At 36.1% G+C, this 17,500-nt stretch overlaps 1 protein-coding gene across 1 annotated transcript in view; it reads right to left on the bottom strand.

The window, feature by feature from the left end:
* The window catches only part of LOC136838691 (uncharacterized), a 362,191-nt gene that overhangs the window by 165,868 nt on the left and 178,823 nt on the right, over window positions 1-17,500 (bottom strand). Inside the window, exon 3 of the mRNA XM_067104097.1 lies at window positions 15,570-15,668. Coding sequence (XP_066960198.1) covers window positions 15,570-15,668 — 99 coding nt within the window. The remainder of the gene's footprint in view (window positions 1-15,569; window positions 15,669-17,500) is intronic.

Here is a 17,500-nt window from a genome sequence, read left to right on the forward strand (position 1 = left end):
CCGAGGTAGCGTGAATTTGATATTAAGCGACATTTGTAGCTTCATGAATGTGTGTATATGTATATGCATATACATAAACATATATATAAATATGTATATGTATATATACGTATTTATATGTTTCATAACGTTTCCATAAAATATTTTTGTCGTTTTTTTTATTGGGGAATATGTAATTTCTTCTCATGGGTTTGCGTGTGTATGTATGTATATTCATCTACGTACAAACACATACACACACCACACATACATACATACATATGTTTTATATATATATATATATATATATATATATATATATATATATATATATATATATATATATATATATATATTTTATATATATACATACATACATGACATGACGGAGCAGTAGGACGCATATCTATAATACGCCAATCTTCTTCCAAGCAACTTCGCTCATTACTAGAAATATAACTTCTAGACAGGAACTCCAATTAAGTCCTAATGTTATTAATGTTTTGTTGTGGTTCTTACGGTTGCATATTCACCGTTGTAGTTCGGCTAACTTAAGAAGGGACTCTCAATCTCTTACTCAAACCCCGGTCAGCAGGAACAAGCTTTAGTGGGATGACGAAGCCCAAATTTTACGACGGAAACTCAGGTATGCGTAAGATGACCAAGTAGCCATTCAGAAGCTCTTTGAAGTTACCGACCGGAGACCGTACCTTTACACCTTACATGTCACGCGTCAAGTTTAGGCTTTATTGAAGCTTTTCTTTCCTTCCTTCTCGATTTACCTGACGGTTCAGAGAGTGCAGGAACCTCAAAGTGTACAGAATCATGTGACTCTGGTATTCCAGTATTATAGCCTTGATATGAGAGAGAGAGAGAGAGAGAGAGAGAGAGAGAGAGAGAGAGAGAGAGAGAGAGAGAGAGAGAGAGAGAGAGAGAGAGAGCAAATACTAAAATATTAAAAGCATATATCAAGACTTTGCAATTTCTTAATTTGATCTCTCAAAATAAATAAATGTAGAGAGAGAGAGAGAGAGAGAGAGAGAGAGAGTCATATTAAGACTTTGCAACTTCCTAATTTGATCTCTCTAAATAAATAAATGTAGAGAGAGAGAGAGAGAGAGAGAGAGAGTACCACTATATTGTCACTAGTTTCTTTCAAATTCCAGTAATAAAATCAATAATTAATAAAATAATTTCTTCACTTCCAGCCACTTGTTGTCAAATCTTTTGAGATGAAGACTACAGTCTGTTTTCAATATAAACAGTATTTTGGAAACTCGAAACGAATTTACGGCAAAGTGAGAACTATCACAAACAATATTTTTGCATTTGTTATTCGTTATTTCTTTAGCGTTGTTTAAAAATAAAATAATTACAACAGAGGACGTAAAGAAGACGCTAAGGATGACAAATTCACCTCCGCATGGGCTGACACGCTCACGCCTTCAAACAAGTTTTATAACCAGCAATAAATGCAGATAGTTCTAACCGTCATTTGGAATAAAGCTTTGCATCATGATATTAAAAGTACATAAAGACTTTATATTTTATAGATATATATATATATATATATATATATATATATATATATATGTTGTATATATATATATATGTATATATATACTGTATATATATATAAATATATACAGTATATATGTATATATATAGATATATACATATATATGTATATATATTACTGTATGTATGTATGTATATGTATATATGTGTATGTATGTATATGGATATACATATATATAATATATATATGTACATATATGTATGTGTATAAGTATATATATATATATATATATATATATATATATATATATATATATATATAAATATATATACATATATACATCCCACAACATGAAAAGTAATCATAATGTTAAAAGCAAAATTTGAAACTTTTACCTCCTTAATTTTATCTCTCAAAATAAATACCTGTAGATTTATAAAGCCATGCTGAATAGATGTATATTCCTTTAGTAATAAATATTAGGGACAAATTAGCCGTAGCTGTGCCCTCAACAACTAGTACCCAACTTTAATTAGTGAAAATTGAGCTTTCAACCGTCTCCGCCCAACGTTAACAGCTGTATTATATCAACTCCCCAGAACACGGCGAAAACAGCTAAATATTTTATCTTTTTTAGGCATGCAAAGGCGTTGAATATAATCTAATACAGGAGGACATTTGCTAGTCAAAATTTAAATAGTAAAAAAACTGACCTAACTTGTAATATCATTACTGAAATTCTAAATAACTTTTCAGCTAGTTGAAATAGGTCTTCTGAAAACTCAAAGTTTTAAGGGGCAAATTACTCTCTCTCTCTCTCTTCACACACCTGATCTTTGTGAAGGTGTACCTTGAATTGATATTGTTTCCATCAATCTCTCTCTCCTCTCTCTCTCACCTGATCTTTCTGAAGGTGTATCTTGCATTGTTTTAGCTTCCATCTCTCTCTCTCTCTCTCTCTCTCTCTCTCTCTCTCTCTCTCTCTCTCACTCGTTTTGGTCGAGTGGACACCTGGGCAGCAGTCTACCTGGCGAATTTACCTTACAACGTCTTGTTTCATCGCATTTACCGAGGCTCGAAGACGTTAATGAGTGGTCTAATAGCTGACGCCACCGAACATTGAGGGCGTTGCTGCTGTAACTTACGAGCTGCGGATGAATGATTCTTGATGATGAATATTGAGAGAAATTCTCGACGATGAATACTGAGAGAAATTCTTGATGATTATGAATACTGAGAGAAATCCTCGATGATGAATATTAAGAGAAATTCTCGATGATGAATATTAAGAGAAATTCTTGATGATGAATACTGAGAGAAATTTTGATAATGAATACTGAGAAATTCTTGATAGTGATAAATACTGAGGGAAATTCTTGATGATGAATACTGAAACAAATTCTTGATGATCAATACTGATATAAATTTTTGCTGATGAATACTGAGATAAATTCTTGATAATGAATACTGAGGGAAATTCTTGATGATGATGAATATTGAGAGAAATTCTTGATTAAGCCTTTTTTTATTCAGTCTTGAAACGGCGCTGGCAAGACCAAGGTTATTTCACTCAGGATTTGGTCGTTGTGACGAATATCTGATGTGACGGGTAAAGAATTGGGATGGAACTATGAAACGGAGTTAGTGGGGTGTAGAAAATACAATGGCTAATTATCAGTATTATGAGATTTGATCTATAAGGAAATGCCGTCACTCATTTCCTGCTAATACTGATAATATGGGTTGGTAGTTTAATGATGCGAATATACTAGAAAACCTCTCTCTCTCTCGGCCCCGACGAGTGATATTAATACCTAGGTTTGTAGCGCAATGATAGAGAGAGAGAGAGAGAGAGAGAGAGAGAGAGAGAGAGAGAGAGAGAGAAATCTGTCAAACAAATTGCCAGGTATGAGTCTGTACGGTAACTTTTGCATTATGTAGAAAAAAAAATGAAATTCCAGGCAAATAATACGTCAGACTATACTGTAATTATGGGATTTTGTAATAATACACTTTCAGCAATATAGGTGACCAATCGACAGCACTAGGCGAATTGCCTATTCAACAAAGATCGTTGTCAAGACCTGGATTTTAACGTATAAAGTGTTTCCTACGGGCTAAGTAAAGCAACACCCCGGGTGTGGGCATAAGGCCAACTTTACGCAACAACACACTGCTTAATATCAAACCAGACCGGGAAACTATTAATACTCGAAAAGATTTCATTTTAGTTTGACTTACGAATGTCTGACTTAATATTTGACTTATGAATGTTTGACTTTCGGATGTTTGACTGCGAATGTTTGAATTATGAATGTCTGACTTATGAATATTTGACTTACGAATGTTTGACTTATAAATGTTTGACTTACGAATATTTGACTTTTGAATATTCGACTCATGAATATTTAACTTATGAATACCTGACTAATAAATGTATGAATTATGAATATTTGACTAATGAATGTGTGACTTGTGAATATTTGACCTACGAATGTTTTCCATGAATATCTGACTTATGAATATTTGACTTACGACGAATGTCTGGAACCGCAATTTTTCTCTCTCTATATGTGTGTGCGTGTATAAGAATTTATGGATGAAAAACTAGACATATAAATAAATGCTGGCATAACGATTAGGTTCCTATCAGGCCATTTGCATTTGTAAGTTATAACGAGGGATAATATCCGTGAATTATTCGTCTTTAAATTAAGAGCTGACTGAAGCAATTTATATACTTGTCTTCTTGGCCCTATAAAACCGGCAGTGTCATAAATTTTAAGGAGCTAAAGAATAAAATAGAATTTATGACTATAAATTATAAAGCATTGTTCGAACTGGAAAAATGATACGTATGTAAAGCTTATCACTAAAAACACACTCATTCTTATTGCACGACAAGGATATATATTTAGAAATATAAATCAAAACGTGTTCAAATTACAACCTTCGTATAATTCAGTAACGTGACTTTTCATTTTAGTCAACTAATAATTTAACAAATTATTCAAGAAAAAAAACGAATGATTTAAGTAAAATATCATTCTGATTTCATTACCTTTAAAGTAATATGTCAAATCGATAAATTATTGCATTCTTTCACCTTTATTTCTTCATGTTATCAATCCCGACTTCTTATGGATATAGACAGCGGGACAATTATTCTGAAACACACCTTTCCAAAAAGACCAATATATTATTTCTGTTTTCCATAAACGTTTTCTCAACCAAGAAGAAAAAAATATTTATTTGAACGTTGTTTTCTATCAGAGTTGTGTAGCACTGTGCCTAAGTTACGCAGCTTTCACCTTTTCCTAAATAAGGAACAGGAAAGTCACAGAGCCTATTAATCTTCGTTTATTTTGTTTGTTGTAAACATTTATGCATGTTTTAGGCACTGCTTCACATCAGTTCGCGCTAACGATATGGAAATATATTTCGCAAACAATATAAACCAGAAGGAAATCTAATAGTAATTAACATAAAATATGCTACGGATTTCAAACTCAACTTTTACCATTCTATGACGTCATTACTGAGAGAGAGAGAGAGAGAGAGAGAGAGAGAGAGAGAGAGAGAGAGAGAGAGAGAGAGAGAGAGATCGCTTTGTAAGGTCATGGCAATTTTATACAGATATTCCAAATGAAAATGAGAACTTACATTTGAGTTGCACAGATACTTCATACAGAGAGAGAGAGAGAGAGAGAGAGAGAGAGAGAGAGAGAGAGAGATCGCTTTGTAGGTTCAAGGAAATTTTATAAAGATATACCAATCGAAAATGAGAACTTACAGGTTGAGTTTCACAGAAACTTCATGCTAGTAGAGAGAGAGAGAGAGAGAGAGAGAGAGAGAGAGAGAGAGAGAGAGAGAGAGAGAGAGAGAGAGAGAGAGAGAGGCGTCAAACAATACCAGTAACTTCGTCAGTGAAGCAGCACTTCATTTACAATTCCCTTCCGTTTCTCCGTCAATTTCCATACATTACCATTCTTCCCTTTCCATCTAATGGCGGACAAAACCTCATTTCCATGTGAGACGCGATTCTTGCAACACACCAGTTGCAAGTTAAAGGATTCCAGTGCATTTCGAGCGTGTGGTATTAGGCACGCACTCACACGAACCGTGCGTGCGCACACAATTCTAATTGCGCGTATGGTTGTACACTTGAAAACATAACTTGGCACTCAAAACCAGCCTCAGATACGATTTAAAAGCCACCATTAAAAAAAATAAATTCTTTATTTCTTACTGATATCATAAACATCCCCACTTGCAATTACTCCTAAGTCTTTCGAATTCGGGATTTAAATTTTCTGCGCATAACATAGCGACTCCCGTTGTTTGCAATTATCAATTCAACAGTTATCCCGGAGTAGTTATATGAATTATCATTTGAATCTAAAGGACGCTTAACAATTGGATACGAAGAGGCTTTATATCAGCAAAAATCATCACGTCAAACATTTAATTCATGAAGACTGGCCAGTGTAGTATCTTCTCGACGTATCTGTGAGTTCAGTGCATATATATGAGAACTTTAATAACTGAACTTTCAAAACCAACTGTAAATCATATTGTAAATCAATTGTAAATATATATATATATATATATATATATATATATATATATATATATATATATATATATATATATATATATATATAGTCACATTGCGTAAACTCTCCTGGTGAATATAAATTTCAGGAAGTCAAATCAATTTTCTTTCTCCATTACATTAAAAATAAAAAATACTGCAGGCCTTCGCAACACTGAAAACTCTTAAAGTCTAATATTGAAATTTCACTACCGAGTCGTCTCTTTAAACGGGTACAGTTGCAATGGCGTATTACTGCGCAACAAGAAACTTTTAGAGCCCCCAATTAGCTCCTTGGGGGAGTCACGACTTCATCAAATACTGTTTAGCTTAATGGCCACGTTGAGAGAGACAGAGCACGAGGGCGCTCATATCCTTTCCTGCCTGCAGAGGAGTCTATTACACCAGCCGAGGCTTGTTTGGGGAGTTGGAGGAATGTGAGAAGGGGGTAGGGAATGGGATTTAATAAATTAGAGAGGAAAGGGTCCTTTTCATTTAAATGAACATGGCGGGGTTACGACGCTCATAATCGTATGTTACAGCTGCATCTCACTTTTGGCTTGAATAATAAGCGATTTATTCATTTTCCACGATCCTGTCTGACCCCCAAGCATCTGTTATTAAGTCATGCATCAGTAAGATTCTCTTTCCTAAAAAAAAAACCTCACCATCTTCATCTAGAAATGAAAATAAAAAGATCACAGTCTTACGACTCCAAGGCAGCGCTGCAGCAATTCAATTAGATGCCCTGTAATTCAATTACCGCTGCAAATTGTATGTCTTACTACGCTTAACTGAGCGTGAAATGACCATTTAAGAAATGCAGGGCATAAGGGAGGTTGAAGAGTATATAAACCTCGGAGGGAAAAAACTGCAGCAGTGGAAACTGTCTGGACTCGAAGTGAGCATGTGCGGTTCAGTTCCAGAACTCTGGTTAATACCCTTTTTAAAACAAACACTGGTAATCCCCCTTTTAAAACAAACACTGGTAATTCTCCTTTTAAAACAAACACTGGCAATTTCCTTTTCAAAACAAAGCACAGATAATCCCCTTTTTAAAATAAATACTGTACTCTCTTTTTTAAAACAAACACTGGTAATCCCCTCTTCAAAACAAACACTGGTAGTTTCCTTTTAAAAACAAACAATGGTAACTTCTTTTTAAAACAAACACTAGTAATCCCCTTTTTGAAACAAACACTGGTAATCTTTTTAAAAAAACACTGGTAATTTCTTTTAAAAACAAACACAAAAACTGGTTATCCCCTTTTTATAACAAACACTGGTAATACCCTTTTTAAAACAAACATTGGTAATCCCCTTTTTGAAACAAACACAAGAAATCCCCTTTTTGAAGGAAAACTGGAAACCCCTTTAAAAAACACTGTTAATCCCTTATCAAAACAGTCTGGTAATCCCCTTTTCAAAACACTGGTAATCTCCTTTTCAAAACAAACACTGGTAATCCTGTTTTTTAAACAAACACTGGTAATCTCCTTTTTAAAACAAACACTGGTAATCTCCTTTTTAAAAGAAACACTGGTAATACCATTTTTTGTAACAAACATTGGCAATACCCTTTTAAAAAGAACACGGGTAATCCCGTTTAAAAAAACACTGGTTAATCACTTTTTTGAAAAGAACACTGGTAGTCGCCTTTGTGTAACAAACACTGGTAATCCCATTTTTAAAACAAACACTGGCAATCTCCTTTCAAAACACAAACTGGTAATCCCCATTTTAAAACAAACACTAGTAATCCCTTTTTAAAACAAACACCGGTAATCCTCTTTTTATAGCAAACACTGGTAATTTCATTTCAAAACACACACTGGTAATCCCCTTTAAAAACAAACTATGGTAATCCCCTTTCAAAACTAACACCGGAAATCCCCTTTTTAAAACAAACACTGGTAATCCCCTTTTTAAAACAAATACTGGTAACTCGCTTTTTAAAACACAATGGTAATACTCTTTTAAAACAAACACTGGTAATTCCCTTTTTAAAACAACACCAGAAATCCTTTTTTTAAAACAATGGTAATCCCCTTCGTAAAACAAACACAAGAAATCCCCATTTTAAAAGAAACACAAGAAATCACATTTTTAAAACAAACTCTGGTAATACCCTTTTTAAAACACGAATCGTCTAATGTCTTGCGTTTGCAATAGCAAGCAAATCGCATTAAATTATTTATTGCTTCTGACTAGACAAAACTCCTTATTGCAGATGTAACAACTTTCTAATATGTTCTCTTCTGTGGATTTCAGTAAGATAAATAAAAATTGCAACAGCACTGGACTTTTAGGAGACGAATTTTATTGTTTTTAAACTGATTGTTCTGCGTCACACACCTTTCATCTCATGAGGTGCTGAATTTGTGGTCCAAGATTTTTTACCCTCTAATTCCCAAAAACCGTATAATAGGAACAGGTACTGGTATCTATAATGAAATTACCTAGCAGGGTAAACCACAGAGAAATATCATGGAAACATGTAAATCCATAACTGGAAAAATCTATGTACAATGTTCTAATTTTTTTTTTAAATACATCGCAATTATAAATAAGTAAAAAATGCGTCGAAGTTTCTTCGGCGCAATCGAGTTTTCTGTACAGCCACTACAGCGTACAATCAAGGCCACCGAAAATGGATCTATCTTTCGGTGGTCTCGGTAAAGTGCTGTATGAGCCGCGACCCATAAAACTTAACCACGGCCCGGTAGTGGCCTATCCTATATCGTTGCCAGAAGTACGATTATGGCTAACTTTAACCTTAAAAACATAAAAAACAAATAATTTGATATGTTTGATGATTGGAGGGTGGATGATCGACATGTCCATTTGAAGCCCTCTAGCCTTACTAGTTTTTAAGATCTGAGGGCGGACAGAAAAAGTGCGAACAGAAAAAAGTGCGGACGGACAGACAAAGCCGGCCCAATATTTTTCTTTTACAGAAAACTGAAAAAGAACAGATTAAACGAAATAACTAAAATCATAACCGAATCTATTTTTTATACATCAAGAGCTCCTTTTTAGGAGAAATCTCTTTTAAAACTTAGTAACTGCTGATATATATTCTCTTAATTACTTTTTATAGTTTACACAATCCTTAAACTAAGAGACAAAAATCTGATCTGATTCAATAATTTATTCGATTTCATCTCATATTTCTATATGCGTAAGAGATATAATTTATTCATTTCCAGTCTCGATAATATTTTCCCCTTTTTCATTTCCAATCGGTACTCGTATACATCGATTTCTTTATAACCTTAAGGAAATGCGTTTCAAAATCAGTCGTGTTTTCTGTTGGTGTCAAATTAAGAGAAATGCCATTAACGGCCAAGTTAAATTACCACAGTTTGTTAACTAAATCTCTTATTGTTAAAAACTTCACTTTTCAAAAGAAAACTGTAATCGATGCTGGTATAAAACGATTTCTTATAGACTCCAGAAACGCATTAAAACCTTTACCGTGTTTTCTGCTAATGGCAAATTAAAAGCAATATCATTAACGACCACATTCAAGTTCCCAAACGCCATTAAATGAATCTCTGATCATTAAAAACTTCATTTTTCGAAAGACCAAAAGCCAAACACTGTGGAGATAAGCTCTGTAAATCAGCAAATTCGTCTTGAGACTAACAAGGTGGCTATTGTGGTAAACCACTCACCTCAAACAACGGTTTCCGGTTGCATGTTGAGGCTTCGAACTAGCGAGATAGGCAGGTAGGTAATGCCCAGGAAATGAAGGGCATGGGAGGGCAGACAAGTGATAGGAAGGTACACGAGAGAGAGAGAGAGAGGAGAGAGAGAGAGAGAGAGAGAGAGAGAGAGAGAGAGAGAGAGAGAGAGAGTAATGAGTTTAAGTGCCCATTATGAGAAAGTCTTTCTGAATTCAATACAGTGAGATCGTTCTAAACTGGTATTGTTGTGGAGATAGTGTGAGTATTACCCATCAATGCCTTACTCTTCGCGGCTGGAAAAACACTGGCTGAAAGACCATTAAAAAAATACGTCAGGAAACCACTGCCATGCATACAAGGGTCTTAAGAGGCTTACAGTAGATAAACAAGAGAGTCTTAATGCCCCAGCCTCCAATTTTAGTATAACTCAGATTTCAAACTGACTGAAACTCCATGGAAATTTTCAGAAAACTACCTTCAACATTGCAAGGGGCTTCAAAGGTCTATAATATACGAATATAAGAAAGGACCAACCTCCCAATCTTCAATTTTTACTGTAACTAAGATCTCATGTCTCCCAAAAGGACACTTTCTCCCTCTCAGTATTTCTCCAACAAAGTCTGTGGTTGTCAGTACTGCATCTTGTAATTACGGAAGGACGCCAACTATCTCCAGTGTCCAATGCTCTAATCATACGGTCTGTCTCATAAATTTACTCTTGAACCAAGCGGGAGAGAAAGTTCAGAGGCTGAAGAAAGAAGGGTATTAACCAATCCCCTATCTTCTAATATTTTTTTTAGTGGGGGAGTGCTTGACTCCACACATATGGGGACCTGGTGTCACACACTTACACCAAAGCACGACACCACTTTCATCTTGCATCCATGGTCTGACGTCGTACTGTTGTTGCACAGCCTCCAGGCACGTCAAGACGCCCACTAAAATAAATTAATCAAATCCTCAAGAACAACACTTAAAAAAATTCCAGTGTAATCTGCCACACGTGGCAATAAAAGCTAACCCGTAAAGACATAAAACCTTAGAGGAGAGACCATTTCGAAAGTCTAATTGTCTAATTTAATGGAGAAACCTGGACTGCAGCATTTGGTAACGACGGTTTGCGCAGTATTACCAGAAAGGCGAAACTTCATTTCGACAGAAACGTCGAGAGGAATTTCTCACGCGTAATCAATGTAACTTTGTGTTAAACATCCAAAAGACCTTAGCATTACACATTTATGGCCGTGAGAGGCACATAAACCTACATACAATAACGTAATGTCCAGGAATGAGGCAAATGCTTGACGCCTCATGCGTCAGACATTTCACTTCAATTCTCATGGCGAACGCAAGAGGAAGGTGCCGTGGGGGGACCCTCATCTGTGCCCCACCCCTCACTGGGGTCTCGTTCTCTCGCGGTGCGAGCGATTAATTGTGAAAACTGTCCACTCCTTTTTTTTATATTTTTTTATGGACAACGTTCCCACGCTTTTGCTAGCCAAATTACCCTGAATTATATAGCCTCGCCAAGCCTGTCCGCTCATTTTCTAAACAGCTGATTTCAAAAATGTTCCCATAATAAAAGACATGCTTTCACTTCTGTTCCCCGACCTAGTGGTGACGTTGATTATACTAAACACGTATGGGATACGATTTAGGTGTTAACTGTTGACCACAAACTGTTATTCAGTCACTGGGACTTGAATGGCAAATAGTGTCGATTGCGAGAAATAACGGTTAGGCAAAGAGGCCTTTTTTAAATAATGTTATATAATTTTGTAGCAGAATTTATCAACGGAAATAACTGTCAGAGGAAAGATAAAACACGTATATATACCTCTCTTTATAGTGAGAAAAGAAAGCATGGTTGGTTGATTTCTTAAAATTTGGCTATAAAGCCAAGAACTGTAGTTTCAGCCATTCTGCGCTCAAGATAATGAAAAGAGGGATTTGGAGTGGTTGGGCAGCAAGAGGGGAAAAAATAGAAAGAAAAAGTCAAACGCTTAAAAAAAGTGGGTGCGCCAAGGGGCCTAAGTTACACTGCCAACAACCTTCACTAATGCCTACTGTGCGCCACGTGAGGTGCGCTGATGGCACTACTCCCTTACAGGGAAAGAAAACATCGTGTTGAATTTTTATGATGGGTAATTATAAACATAGTACTTCGGTTTATAATACAAATTCGAAATATAAAGAATTTCTGTTGACATATGCCTTATTACAGTCAATCCAAGTTTAACGTTATTTAACTTGAGTGAAAATAAAACTGAAAAATTATTTGTTCAGAAACTGTACTTGCTGAAAAAAAAAAAGTTAAGCTCATTTAACTGGTCAACTCCAATTAATGCTCTTGCACAGAAAAAGAAAAAAAAAATTTGGGTGCGACATTTGACGTGAGATACCACGAGTCTCGATATCATATTAAGACAACTGGCAATGCTGTAGTATGCTTCTAAAAAGATTCTGGGGCAATAAGGAGAGAATTATTTCCATTTTGAGAAAGTATTTGCTGAGAGAAGGCGAATTATATTTATATCCTAATCACTTATAGTTTATAAGTAAAAGAATTTTATGACTTTAATTAGTGGAAGCATTTATAACTATGTAAGAACGTTTAGTGATGGCAAACTGTTGTTGTTTATACGCCAAGTTAATAAAAGCCAATCAATAAGCCAACCAGTCGGTGTTTCCTGCTGTGCGTCGGCAGTGGAATAAAACTAAAGATAGCCAAGATGATGACAAAAATGAAAATACAAATAAATATTTGGTGTGAAAACAGAGCTCAGGTTTCATAGTGTTAAGCAAAGCTCTGATGACTTACTTAGCTCATTACTTATATTTGTTTGTTCTTGCAGTTCATTACTTATGTGTATTTACTTGTTTGTTATTGGCACTCCTGATAAAATAGGAGTGACTGGTAAAATATAAATATTACTTCCAGTAGAGTCTGATTCGTCAGAAAGAATACGGTTTGCACTATCATTATTGGTTCAGATGTCAAACACAGACGTTTTACCAGTAACAGTCTCTCTTTCAACCCTTCAAACAGAATGAAACAGGAATTTCAGCCATAAAAGCTTCTATTCCGGGGTTTCTCTGGTTAAATATTAGGCCCATTGGAATTGGCGGTGTTTACGAAACTCTCTTCTTTTCAGTCCTTAAACACCCCTGATCCTCTCAATCTGCCCGTAAAACCCTTTGTTACCTACATGTGTTTCCCTTCGTAATCTCCAAGTGTCACCCTTTCTTATCTCCAAATGCTTCCCATTCGTAATCTCCAAGTGCTCCCTTTCGTAATCTCCAAAATGTCTCCCTTTGAAAGCTCCAAATGTCTCCCTTTGTAATCTCCAAGTGTCTCCGTTTGTAATCTCCCGTTTGTAATCTCCAAGTATTTCCCCATCGTAATCTCCAAACATCTCCAGTTGTCTCCCTTCGTAATCTCCAAGTATTTCCATTCGTACTTCGTAATCTTCAAATATTACCCTTTGTAGTCTCCATGTCTCCCCTTTCGTAATCTCCGAGTATTGCCCTTTCTTTCTTTCTTTCTTTCTTGAAATCTTCAGCTGAAAACTCTTGTAGACAGTCAACAGAGACAGTATAAAACCAAGAGCGCTGCAAAGGGAAATAAGCCTGCAAAAAGACAATTTATGGGATAATGTGATAAATAAATAAATATGAGGGAATAGAAAATAAAACTGATAAACCTGATATTCAGGAGACGCCAGCAGCAGCAGAGAGCAGAAATGAATTTGCTCATTGCATAAATATTTGGAGATCAGAAGACTCCACAACTGCGCTACGCTCACTATTCCACACTGTAGTTGTAGACAAGATAAAACTCCTTACTAAGTATACCTTAGTTTAACCAGACCACTGAGCTGATAAACAGCTCTCCTAGGGCTGGCCCGAAGGATTAGACTTATTTTACGTGGCTAAGAACCAATTGGTTGCCTAGCAACGGGACCTACAGTTTATTGTGGAATCCGAACCACATTATACCGAGAAATGAATTTCTATCACCAGAAATAAATTCCTCTAATTCTTCAATGGCCGGCCAGAGAATCGAACGCGGGGCCAGCACAGTGATACCGAGAACGATATCGACCCCTCCAACGAGGAACTTTGAGAAAAACTCCTTACTGATTTCTATTTCCTCGTATTTATTTATTTATTTATTTATTTATTTATTACCTTTTCCTATAACTTATATATCTCTGAAAGCTGATTTTCCTTTGGAGCCATCTTGGGTTTATGGTCGGTTGACTGTCCATAAGGATTTTCAGCTGAAGGTTATTAGAGCGAGAAAGAAAACTCTTCTCAACAGCAACATTGCTTTGCCTCCCAACTGTTCCTCCCAGACTTTTTCCCGACCGTTGGCTCGCCCGAAAGAGTCAGACAGAGAGACATTTTCCCACGAAAACAGTTCCCACAATTATTTCGTTTCGGGGCGCATAATCCCACTTTTAAACGGGACTTCCGGATGTGAGGTTTCGTGTTCAATACGTGCGCGTTTATCCGGCTTTCGGATAATGGAAACAGTGTGTGACGTGGAACAGTTTGCTTGGTGCCGTTGGGGAATCTTCTGATCTTCAGTATTGAAGCGAGGAGCAAATTCATTCCTGCTCTCTGCTGCTGACGTCTCCTGGACTCGGGTGCATCACTTTTATTTGCTATTCCCTCACATTTACTTGGGTTTATAGTCTGCTGACTTCGCCCATGAGAGTTTTCAGCTAGAGATTTTGAGAAAGACAGGATATAATCGCTCAATACCAGATTCCACGAATATAAATGAGCAAGTTCAACTTTAACGAAATATAACCAGATTATAAATAAAAACGACCTGATATTAACTTATAGAGAAGAAACCTCACATCCACTACAGCTTATAATTAAGACCTCTTCACTTTTAACATTTAGCCTTTCTCACTGTTACTCGGCCACTCTTTCCCCCCTGATAATCAGATTGCCTATCCAATCAGAAACGTCCAGTGAAGCCATTGTTGGCCCAACTGGAAGAAGAAGAAGAAGAAAAAAAAAAGGATTTGGCCATTTTCCCGAGTAAACAGATCGCGGGAACAAGAGAATCGCCTAATAAAAAAAATTAGCACAGAATTGTTTAGGAAGAGCGCCTCGCGTTGGGAACGAGTTTAATTTTATCTGCTCAGACACTAATCTAAAAAGTCTCTTTCTGTCTGACCCTTTCTCTTGCTGATTAGCATCTGGCTCTCTCAGACACTCGGGGATAACATTATCACCTTCGAGAACCTGTTCTCTCTCTCTCTCCCTCTCTCTCTCTCTACTTTAGCTTCACACTAAGAGCGATCGCTACTTACGAGCTTCCCGGAGAGACAGAGGAGTGGGTGTTACCTCAGCGCTGTCAGATTCGTTTAGCCTCAGAAGTTTTGCTTTTTGCTTATCGGGGTATCTGTACTCCATTGCCCTATTCAAATTAAGGCAAATACAAAGAGAGAGGAGGGAACATGACACTGTATAAGTACAATATCTACATTATTTAAATATAAATATTAAGGGGGAAATCCTGGAAGGATTATTTAATTTAGTTTTATAAATACGCGTCATAATCGTAATGTTCAATGGTACGATTTCAAGCATTAACTCATATTTATCCCCAAAAAATCACATGAACTTCAAAACATAACCTTTTATAACTCCACAAACACGCATTAAACAAACCCAACACCAAAATCACAACACCTCACGAAAACAAAATACAAATAAAAGAACTTAAAAAAATAACAAATCAATGCAAAAATCTTGGGGTACTCACGTTGTCCGTTGAGTTGACTTTGGCTCCGGCCAGCAGAAGAGCAGCCACGGCGTTCGGCTGATGCCGGATACACGCCCAGTGGAGGGGCGACCGTCCGCACTGAAGGGCGCCACACCCACGCAGCAGAAGGAGGAGGAGCGGAAGAGGGAGAGAGGGCGAAGGATACAAGACGGAGGACAATGCGAGGAAGCCAGCCAGGCATGCAAAAAGAGACAAGGGAAGAATTAGGTCGAGGATAGAAAACGGAAGACGAGGCACAGAGAAAATTATTGAAAACAGAAAATGGGAAAAAGGGGTTATTATTGATGAAAATTGAAAAAAGAAAAAAAGTTGATATTCATTTAAAACGTAAGTATGAAATTTAAGTTCATTTACACAAGAAGTGTCGAAATGAAGAACAAGAAGTGAAAAGTAAAGTAATGACATGTTACAGGATTGGTCGATATCAGTAAAAGTAAATAATAAAAATGGTGGTAAACGACGAGAAACAAAGGAAAATATATCACAGTCGACACATGTCAAAAGAAGATAAAGTGAAAATAATGGATAAGAAATGACGAAAAATCAAAGGATGCGATTAATCCAGAAAGGCGGTATCATGGAAAAAAGTAACATAAAAGTATCGTAAAAAAGTAGCGAAAAAGTACCGTAGTCATACACAATGAAAGTTAATAAGCGGTCACACAGACAATTTTTTCAATAATTGAAAAAAAGAGGTTATTCACACGAACGTCAAGTAACGGAAACGTCAGCGATTGGATGACACCATTAAAATATATTGAAAATAAACGAATTTGAAGAACACCATAAAAAATGTGAACGTGAATGATAACAGAACCAAAAAGATTTGGACCAGAGACACAAAGCAAAATGAAGCCGAATATATTAAAAATAAACGAATTGCAAGAACACCATAAAAATAATATGAAAATAACCGAATTTAGAGAACCATAAAAATAATATGAAAGTGAATGTACAAAAGAACCAGAAAGATTTGGAACAGAGACAAAATGAGCAAAATGAAGCCCAAAATTTTGCAGTTAAGAAATTAGACGAATTACCATAAACAGGAAAGCACGCCCAGCCCACATTATAAAACAAGGCGGAGTTGTATTTTGGGAGGAATGTCAGTCAGTAGCGTGGGTTAAACGGTAAAAAGAATTCCAAAAAATAAATAAATAGACAAAAAAACCCACGGTCATAGTTTCAGTTGAAAGTTTCCCAAAAGAGAAGATGAAGTTCATTTTTATAATAGAATAAATTTGACGGAGAAATATGATACACAAGTTAAGCGGTAGACATAAAATGCAAATATGAATTTAAGCGAAGCAGAAGAGTTAATGGTTTTGTCGAAAAGTTTTTTTTAGAAATAAAAATGTGTGTTGAAGGACGATAATCAATTTTGAAAGCAAAACATCCAAAAGAAAAATAAATAAAATCACAGATAAACCAAAGGTTAAAAAGAAGAATAATAATGAAAATACATAAGAAATGTAAGAAAATGAGAAAAATACAGAAAATCATAGATAAACCAAAGGTAAAAAAGAAGAATAATAAAAATACATAAGCAATGTAAGAAAATAAAAAAAGAAGGGTCATTTTTGACAAGAAGCAACGCCAATGCAAAATGAAAAATAAAAAGCCAGGAAAATAACACAGAGAGCCAATGAGAAAGAGATCGACAGAAAGACAGCCAATATGAAAGAGGAGAGAGAGTGAGGGTGCGAGAGGGGTGGCCGTTGGAGGGGAAAAAAAAGAGAGAGGGGAAAAATGTGCTCGTCAGTATTTGTCAGGTGATTGGTGGCAAAGAACATACAGCAACTGACATAAAAATTCGTTCTTTCAAAAGGCGTGAGCACCTTAACAGCCCTGTGACCATTGGTATATCAACATCTGAGTTGTGGATCCCTTGGGATGCGACTGTTTCATGA

This window comes from Macrobrachium rosenbergii, chromosome 5 (assembly GCF_040412425.1).
Source record: "Macrobrachium rosenbergii isolate ZJJX-2024 chromosome 5, ASM4041242v1, whole genome shotgun sequence".
Taxonomy (NCBI): Eukaryota; Metazoa; Arthropoda; class Malacostraca; order Decapoda; family Palaemonidae; genus Macrobrachium; species Macrobrachium rosenbergii.